The sequence below is a fragment of the Pelophylax lessonae genome (genome assembly GCF_965119305.1).
Source record: "Pelophylax lessonae genome assembly, chromosome: 3".
In the NCBI taxonomy this organism is placed as follows: Eukaryota; Metazoa; Chordata; class Amphibia; order Anura; family Ranidae; genus Pelophylax; species Pelophylax lessonae.
In genome coordinates, this window is record NC_138770.1 from 654,347,670 (window position 1) to 654,357,998 (window position 10,329).

At 42.7% G+C, this 10,329-nt stretch overlaps 1 protein-coding gene across 1 annotated transcript; it reads right to left on the minus strand.

The window, feature by feature from the left end:
• Positions 1 to 7,150: 7,150 nt before the first annotated feature.
• On the minus strand, positions 7,151 to 9,693 carry GPR75 (G protein-coupled receptor 75). Its single transcript, XM_082252077.1, has 2 exons — positions 9,514 to 9,693; positions 7,151 to 9,069 (listed from the first exon to the last, which is right to left on the minus strand). Exon 2 carries the CDS (start codon positions 8,923 to 8,925, stop codon positions 7,312 to 7,314), a length of 1,614 nt encoding a protein of 537 aa, XP_082108203.1. The 5' UTR covers positions 8,926 to 9,069; positions 9,514 to 9,693; the 3' UTR covers positions 7,151 to 7,311.
• Between the last annotated feature and the right edge of the window lie 636 nt (positions 9,694 to 10,329).

Genomic DNA, 10,329 nt, shown 5'->3' on the forward strand with positions numbered 1-10,329 from the left:
ATACCTTAGTTTTGGATAGAGTGGTGATGGATTAGAACACCTGTCAGTTTTTATTGCTGTCTGTGTCTCTGTTAGGGAGATTCCCCCTCTCTATTTGTTCTGCTTACCATTCTCAATCTCTTGTCATCAGAACAGGAAAAGAGGGGAAATAGAGACACTAGTTCGAGTGATCCTGATGACCCCCAGGGATTCCCTCACTTTGGAGAGATTTCCAATCGCTTCCTGTTGTGGCTATGGGACAGGAAGTGAAGAGCGACTCTCCCCAATAGGACATGGATGGCACAAAAACCTCACAGGGGTTATAACTAGGATTGTACCGATACCAGTATTGATGCAAATACTAAGCATTTGTGCGAGTATTGGCAGTTATCGGTTGTTAACCACTTGCCGACCGCTGCAAGTACATTTACTGCGGCGGTCAGCCCCTCCTGGGCAAAGTGACGTAGTACTACGTCGCTCGCCCAGGAGCCTGCAGGGGGTGAGCATGCCCCGCCGGAGGCGCGCTCCCGCCCCCCCCCCCTCGTTCACAGGCATCCCCGCGCGAGTGTCCGCCGGCCACTCACGATCTCCCACTGGAGAGGGAGAAAGGCAGGCGGCTGATGTAAACAAAGCCGCCTGTCATTCTCCCTGGTGTAACTGCAGAGACTACACGATCCTGCTATGTAGGATTGTATGTCTCTGTGGTTACATCACAAGCCACACCCCTTGAAAGTTAGAAGCACGCCCCTAGGGACACACTTAACTCCTGGATCTCTAATAAAGTTAACCCCTTCCCTGCCAATGTCATTTTTACAGTCACAGTGCATATGTATAGCACTGATTACTGTAGTAATGTCACTGGCACCCCCAAAAGTGTCAAAAATGTCAGTCAAGGGTCTTATCTGTTTGCCGCAATGTCGCAGTCCCGCGAAAAAAAAAATCACAGATCGCCGCCATTACTCGTTAAAAAAAAAAACCAATAAAAATGACATAAATCTTTCCCGTAGTTATTAAACGCAATAACTTTTGCGCAAACCAATCAAAATACGCTTATTGCGATTTTTTTACCAAAAATATGTAGCAGAAAACAAATTGGCCTAAAATGTTAACAAATTTAGATTTTTACCTTTTTTTATTTTTTGAGAATTTCATATAAAAAAATGTGAAAAATATTGTCGCTTTTTTTGTGTATAGCGCAAAAAAAAAAAATCGCACAGGTGATCAAATACCACCAAAAGAAAGCTCTGTTTATGGGAAAAAAAGGACCTCAATTTCATTTAGGTACAGCGTCGCACGGAATTGTCCGTTAAAGTTATGCAGTGCCGAATCGCAAAATAGGCCCTGGTCTTTGAGCAGGAAAATCCTCCGGGGCTTAAGTGGTTAAGGAGCGGGGCCGCCGGGTCCTTAACATTTGATGACTTGTTCAGCTGTCAGTGGGGTTCTCTCTGAGTGTCGGTTCACATTTGTGCGGCTTGCGAGATCGCATGTAATTCGGAGCGCACTGCTCCTTCATTACATGCGATCTGATGTGCGGATTTGAATTCAGCCATACACTTTGTATGGCTGAATTCACACTGTATCCGCACCAAACACACACATGAGGCATTTTTTCAGCCGCATCAGAATCGGATCACACAGTGGTTCACACTTGTGCCATCCGATTCTGTGTGAACTGTCAGATCGCACTGCGATATGCGATCAAACTGGGGGTGTCGTTAACATTTAATTGACACCCCCTGCGTATCGCATATGGCAGTGCGAACTGCCAGATGTGCGATGCGATGCGGGATCACGCTGCATATTCGCAGCGTTCCCGCATCGCACAAATGTGAACCGGCACTGAAGTGTAAACCAAGTCCCTGCAATTGGAGTTGTCAAAAAAAAAAAAAAAAAGCAGCCAAATATTTATCAACAACATTGCCCAGCTGCTAAAAACAGAAAGATAAAAAGAAACATTGTTTTTTTTTGTATCTTTCTGTTTATCTACAGATCAAAGGGATGAACTTCGATCTGCAGATGAAGTCAGTTTGAAGCAACTTGTTATGTAAAATAAAACAAAAAAAAAAAAACATATGTTATAATGTTGCTCTGTTTATTTAACCCCTTTATTAACCCTTAATTTCCTCTAATCTGCCTTAATTAACTCCTTATTCTCCTTCTTTTTTGTTACTTCTATTTTATAAACTATTAATAATAAAACTTTTATTTTTGTTTGCATTGTTTGTTAATATTTATAACTATTTATAACTTTTCAATGCATTGTGCCGTTGCTGACAGCTGAAGCATAAACAAAAGAGCTGCGGTAGGTTTTGGTAATTGGTATCAGGAAGTACTACAAAAACAGTATCGATACTCGTACTTGTAAAAAAATGAATGGTATTGGTACATCACATTACTCTGTCCAAAATGAAAACAAAAATAAAGTTTTGCCTTTAGTTCTGCTTCAAGCGGGGCCTCCCTAGCCACCAGGAGCTGTTTAAAGCCCACTGCACCTCTACAAACCACAATAAAACTAAACTCTGGGTATGCGCTTTATTTTATACTTACAATATTCCAGTTTGCATATCTCATACCTGAGGGAGGTAATAATCACTGTGGAAGCCGGGGCTAATTCAAATGATCTTCTGGGTCCTGTGCCAAGCATTTTCCCCTCTGCACACCGTACTGCTGCTCAGGATGGCTGCCATTCACAGAATGCTTTGTATTTTTTTTCAATGAATTAATCACTTCTAGATCGGAAGGTTTTACCCCTTTAATGACCAGGCCATCTTTTTGTGATACGCACTGCGTTATTTTAGCTGACAGTTGCGCGGTCGTATGATGCTGTACCCAAATATATTTGATGTCCCTTTTTTCCCACAAATAGAGCTTTTTTTTGCTGGTATTTGACCACCTCTGTGGTTTTTATTTTTTGCACTAAAAACAAAAAGAGTGAAAATTCTGAAAATAAAAAGTAAATAAATAAAATGTTTTTTTTTTACTTTCTACTATAAAACACAGGCAATAAAAAAAAATTAAAAATCTAATTTTTTCATAATTTTAGGCCAATATGTTTTCTGCTACATATTTTTGGTAAACAAAAATCCCAATAAGTGTATATTGATTGGTTTGCTCAATAGTTATTACATCTACAAACTAGGGGATAGATTTATGGCATTTTAATTTATTTAATTTTTTTAATGGCGGCGATCAGCGATTTTTAGCGGGACTGCGACATTGTGGCGGACAAATCTGACACCTAACTGACATTTTTGACACTTTCGAGGGGACCAGTGACATTACTACAGTAATCAGAGCTAAAAATATGCATTGTCACTGTATTAATGACACTGGCAGGGAAGGGGTTAACACTAGGGGGGTGATCAAAGGGTTAAGTGTGTCCCTAGGACAGTGATGGCGAATCCTGGCACCCCAGATGTTTTGGAACTACATTTCTTATGATGATCATGCACTCTGCAGTGTAGTTGAGCATCATGGGAAATGTAGTTCCAAAACATCTGGGGTGCCAAGGTTCGCCATCACTGCCCTAGGAGGTGCTTTCTAACTGTGTGGGGGGTGGACTCACTAGATGAACACCGAGATCTGTGTTCCTAAATAGCAGGAACACAAGATCCCTGTGTTCATCTGTTTACATAGGCAGACCACCGTTCTGTCTCTATGGGGAGCAATCATGGGTGGCCGGCGGACATCGCATCCGCCGGACTTGCTGATTGGCTCGCCTTCTTGACAATCGCGCGTGCGCCCCCAATGGCTTTTACAGGAAACTACGTACAGGTACATTGTTTCGTGTAATAGAGCCGACCTGCTGCAGTATATGTGCGCCGGCCGGTCAGCATGCGGTTAATACAAGACATTCCCTGATTGGATAAGTTGGAGATTGTGACATTACCACCCCAGAAAACTCCTTGTAGTTATTGAAAACATGAATGACATCTATAAATGATAGCAGAGCAAACAACTAACTGTGGTCAGAGTGCAATGGGTCAGCTGGAAAATAGCGGCTTTCACCGTAGTAGCACCAACTTCTACAGTCATTATCAGACTGCACAATGGTCGCTCAGTTATGAGATAGAACGTATACGCTTACACTGTGCCAAGCTGGACCCATGTAAATATGCAGTACGGATCATACCTGGAGTTCAGCTTTAAGGCCCCATTCACACCTCAGCGTTTTTTTTTTAGCTTTAAGCACGAAGCGCCAAAATGCGAAGAAAAAAAATAATCAATTATTCTCTACAGAGACGGTTCACATCTCCGCTACAAGTCGCCTGAAGCCAAACGCTTGATGCTCAAAAAAGTTCTGCAGCTTTTTTTGTTGCTCTAATCAGACAGATGGATGAGTTTTTTAAGCGTTTTAAAGAAATGCATGGAAGCACTTTATTTGCGTGGTTTTGTGCGTTTTTGAGCGTTTGTCTGCTCAAATGCAATAATTTATAAAAAAATCAAAATAATTAATGTACTAATAAATAAATAAATAAATACAATCAGTAAAATACCTAAAACAATAATAATCATTCATACATAAAAATAAATACATAAAATACAATAAAGTAAAAAATTAAATAATTCTAACCCCAACCCCTAACAATAACCCATAATGTTAACTCCTAACCTCTAACCCTAATCCCTAACATTACCCCCTAATATTAATTCCTAATCCTAACCCCTAACACTAATATTAACCACTAATCCTAAACCCAACCCCTAACATTAACCCCTAATATTACCTCTTAATCCTAACCCCAACCCCTAATATTAACCACTAATATTAACCCCTAATATTAATTGCTAATCCTAACCCCTAACACTAATATTAACCACTAATCCTAAACCCAACCCCTAACATTAAACCCTAATATTAACTCTTAACCCTAATCCCTAACATTAACCCCTAATATTGATTCCTAATCCTAACCCCTAACACTAATATTAACCACTAATCCTAATATTAACCCCTAAACCTAATCCAACCCCTAATATTAACCCCCTAATATTAATTCCTAACCCCAACCCCTAACATTAACCCCTAATATTAATTCCTAATCCTAACCCCTAACACTAATATTAACCACTAATCCTAAACCCAACCCCTAACATTAACCCCTAATATTACCTCCTAATCCTAACCCCAACCCCTAACATTAACCCCTAATATTACCTCCTAGTCCATACACTAACATTAACCCCTAATCCTAACCTAAAAAAAAAAAAAGTAAATAAAATAAATTAGCCCCCAAAACGTAACTATAACCTTTAACCCCTAACCCTTACCCCCTACAAAAAAAAAAGTAAATCAATACATGAATAGTAATAATAAATAGCAAAAGTGGATGAAAAAGCTGAAAAACAAAGCAACAAATGATAAAACAGATGATATTTTTCTATATTGGCTAATAAAAAAAAACAAAAACCAAAGCTCAAAATATGCTTTAAATACACTGAGCAAAATGCTCAAAAATGCTGAAAATGTGCATGCAAACACCCAAAAAAATACTCAAAAACGCAAGGCCCAGGGTGAATGCAACAACCTAAAGCCCAAACAAAATGTTCAGGTTAAATCATCTTCTTTAGAAAGCAGACACAACCTGAGTAGAGAAGCCTGTCCCTGCCAGAATGAAGGACACTTTGCTCTCTGTATGGAAGCAGCGGTCTCTCTGCAGAGCTCCAACACGCCCCCTGCTAAATCAGAACTACAACTCTCTAATCAGCAGGGAGCGTGTGCTCTCTCGATTGCACACAATTCCTCCTGAAGCAGTACAGATAGGTAGTCACCCTCTTCCTTTGCAGCAAGTCCCTTTTTACCAGAAACATTAGGCCTACGTTAGCACATAATTAATTTTGTAGATTTAAAGCAGAACTCCAGGCAAACAGCAATATTCACAGTAGAAATACATATCTGGGAGCTGTTTAACCTGCAAAATAATTTGTATTTTTGTCCAACCATTCCAGAAATGTACACAGCCCTGATAGTCAGCACAGCCATCCCGGTGACCCGAGTTTTATGGTCTGCAGTTTAGCAATACAACTTAGTCACTTCCATGCCCCCAGCCTGTGACTGGGAAATAAAGTAGCAGCAGCAAAAGATCTGCAATATATCACTCTGCTCTCTCCTCCTGCCAGCATATTCCTTGCCATTGAACGCAGCACACCTCATTGGATAACAGTATCACAAGAGGTTAATGCCAAGCTACAAGTACAAGTACAAAGCAAAATACTTTTAATTATATTTTACAGGATACATGACAGCATTGGTGTTATTTTATATCAGCCTGCTCAGCTCAGTTCAGCTTCAATGGTTATGTTTAACTTGGCTGGAGTTCTCCTTTAAGGTAAAGTGTCAGTGTAGCCAACAGCAACCAGTCAGAACTTACCAAATCTCAAAGCTGCAGTAGAAGAAAGGAGAGCCGCAATCATGTAGTTTAACTCTCTGGTATCCTACTGGACTATGGGCAACACCTTCACTGTGTTCCATTGTGATAGAATCCTGCATATCTGTGCAATGCTGGAGAGAGATACCAGCGACCTGCTAATGCACAATAAAGTAACTTATTATAGTAGTAATCCAGATTAAACGGGAGGCTTTATAATATGAAAATAAAATATCACACACAAATGGCTCCCAAGATTAAAATGAACAATGCTATAGAACAGACGCTCTCAACCTTTGGGAGAACCTTGAAAATAAAATTTAGCTCTCGGGGATCCCCTATAAAAATGATTAACTATGCAGGGAGAGGGTCCCCTTACACTTGGAACCAGGGAAAAGACTGCCCTCCGACATTGGTGGTCAGTGGGAAGAATAGTCTTTACGTAGGTGGTCAGTGAGGAAGAATGTTCCTTACATTGGTGGTCAGTGGGAAGAATGTTCCTTACATTGGTGGTCAATGGGAAGAATGTCCCTTACATTGGTGGTCAGTGGTAAAAATGCTCCATTAACAGATAACATGGTCACTGGTGTCACTTGTTTCTTACCTGAGAAAGGATCAGAAAAGCTCCACTGGTCCCACACCACTGGTGCTGCCAAGTGGCAGTATTGTCAGAAATATACGGGCTCCACCAGGCAGGAGATCAGTTGACTACCCACTACACAAGGAACCTTTGGATGAACCCTAGTTGATATATAGATTGCTATAGATCAATTCTTTAATGAAACATAGAAAAACCCACTCTGTTTAATGTGAACTGTTACATTGTTTAATAAAGTTATATGAAAAATATCTTTTTCCATTACGTGAGTCCTAATACTTGTGAAATAGTAAACTGTAAACCTATAGCTGTATGGCAATAACACATGTTGGAGATGCTTACAAGATGCATATTACAGTCTCATGGTCAGACAGATGGCACAGGTATTTGCTTGGCAGAAGTGGTCTCACACTCTTGCATTAAATCATTAGTGGTGTGATAATGCATGGCAATATACGATTTGGCAAAACCGAATGTGGAATTTACTGGCTGCAGGCTATTGGGGGTGCTTATCTCTTGGGAGGGGCTGCTATTATAGATACTATAGTAGGGCTCTATACGGGTATTAATTGGGGTGGAGCTGCTCTGGGCATAATGCTGATGCCCCCCAGAGCCTTTCGGGCTCAGCACGCTGTCTTTAGAATGGCTCGGGCCGCAGGCTTGGTCTACAAACTTTTTCTGCGGCTTTGGTGACAACATATACGCGGAGTTGGTTTCGTGGTGGGAGGACTTGTTGCGGTTGGCCTCCAAGCTGCCTTTTCCCATAGCGCGCAGTCTGGTTTTATGTTTGCAGCATAAAAATCCCAACGCCACATACTGGATGCACCACAGCACCCTCCGCCTCAGTCCAGCGCTGTTACGGGAGTAGATAAAGGGGTTTAAGCCCGACTTTAAAAAGATCAGAGTGAACCCGCAAAGTTCAAACTGGTACAGGACAAAGCTGCTGCTGTTGGTCAACACGTCTTGGACCAAAGAGATCCCCAACGGGAGGCAACAGATGAGCACAGAGAGGACAATGACTACACAAGTCACCACTGCTTTGGAATCCTTGGCTGTGGATAGGTTGACGGCTGACACGAGCTGCAGTCTGCTTCCCGGGACGGGCATTTGGCTCAGTTTTTTGGTGTAGGCATGTGTCTGGATATGCTGAAGCTTGTTATAATTCTGGTTCCTGTACAGAGCAGGGACAGTACATTGTACACCATCCACGCCAGGCCCAATGAATGGCTGGGGCCTTGTGGAGTCCACTGTGATGATGGGACATTTCCTCACTTGGGCATTTTTCCTCAAAGCTTGGGCAATCATGATGTAGGACGCGGACACAACCGCCACGCAAAAAGTGAAGTCTATGACATACAAATACAGGATAATTTTACCCTCTCCGCTGATAAGGCTGTACATAGGTAAACATATCCGAGACTTTCGTGTCCTTAGTGTGGCCAGCGTGGCAAGGGTGAAGCTCGTGGTCCAAAGGAGCACCGTGAGCATCAAAGTGCAGGGAAAGGAGGCCGTCCGATTAGGCTGCTGTCCGAGAACCATCCTCAGCCGGTGAAGGGCGATCACCGCTACGGTTTTTAAAGACATGATGATAAACCCGGAACTGGTAAGGTGAAAGGTGAAGCAAAATGCGTCGGGGACGTTGCTGCCGGTATCGAAAAACAAGACGAAGGCAAACATGGGGGCGGAGATGCAACAAATAAAGAGGTCGCAGAAGGACAAGTTCAAGATCATGAAGTCAAAATTCGTCCTAAATTTCCTAAAGGCAGGGTCGAAGAAGGACAAGAAGACCACAAGGTTCCCGTAGGACCCCAGGCAGAAGATAATCACCAGGAGGAAGGTGCAGGTGACCAACGTGGCCGTGTGGATGATCTGCTGGATGTCTCGCAGTGTACCGTTGCCCACGTGAGACACGGAGGTGCTGTTGACATAGTCGTAGCGGTTCTGATCGGCAAAATCAGTCATTCTGTCGGATAAATTCATTGTGAAGACTGAAGGGCTCCAGGTGGCCTATTGTGCCGGATTAGAGAATTCCCTCTCCCCGGAGAGTCCATGGATGGAGCCGCACCATTCAACGGCACTTTCTTCAGGCTGAGAGCAAGCCAAATCTGTCAATCTGGACGGGGCCTGGTGAAAAAAAAAAAAACATCAATGATTGCCAATCATGTGATCACAAGAAATCTCCTAAAATACAAAGCTATCCGGATGGATGGAGACCAAATAAATAAAATCAGATTGCATTGCAATAGAGGAAAAATCTCCTGATTCTTCCTCCCCTCCATCATCACAACAAGCCTCTGCATTATCAGCACTGGCCTCCTCCTCCTCCTCCTCATCTGCACTGGAGCCCCCCCATCACCCCATCCCCCTTCCATGGTGACACCACCAGCCTTCTACAACCTTCATCTATTCCAAATCCAACCATCCGACCACCCACCTATCCACCATTTCTCCTATACAGCCACACAAGCGGAGGGCCCTCTGCAGCAATCATCATGCACAGACATGGGGGGAGGAGGAGGAAGGTGACAGAGGAGCAATGACATGATGACAAGAAGAGAGATCCCTTACCTGTGACGGCTGCAATCCGGTACACCGGGAGGACCGATCCGGAGATACGAGCACCCTGCTAGACATGGCCAGCTCCGCACTACCAGCCAATTACCAATGTGTGCCCATCCCCTCCAATACCCGCCCGCTACCCAGCACCACCAGGCGCAGCGCACCAAGAGACGCCGCCGCTGATTGGCTGGCCGCACGAGATGCTGGGCTCGCTCTGTGCTCGCCGCTGATGCTGATGCTGATTTAAGGAGCTCGTAGTATAGACAATGGTGGGGGGATCGCACGACCCTGAGAAATCATCTGTGACGTCATCCTCATCTACTAAGCAGATGGCCGCGGTGACTTCACTGTCGTGAGATATATATATATATATATAAATATATACACCCCTGGGTACCAATGTCATTGTCAGCAGGAGGATTTCATATCACTGATATATATATATGTATGTAATAATAAACATTGAGATATCTATCTATCTCTCCCTCTTTCCCTCCATTTCTATCTCTCCATCTCCATTTCTCTTTCTCTCTCTCTTTCTATTTTTATCTCTCTATTTTTATCTCTACATCTCTAATTCTCTTTCTCTCTCTCTCTCTCTTTATATATATATATTTCTATCTCTCTCTATCTCTCTCTCTATTTCTATCTCTCTTTATATATATATATCTCTGTCTATATTTCTCTCTCCCCCTTCTTTCTCTCTCTCTCTCCCCCTTCTTTCTCTCTCTCTATTTCTCTCCCCCCCCCTCTCTCTCTCTCTCTCTCTCTATTTCTATCTCTCTTTATATATATATCTCTGTCTATATTTCTCTCTCTTTCTCC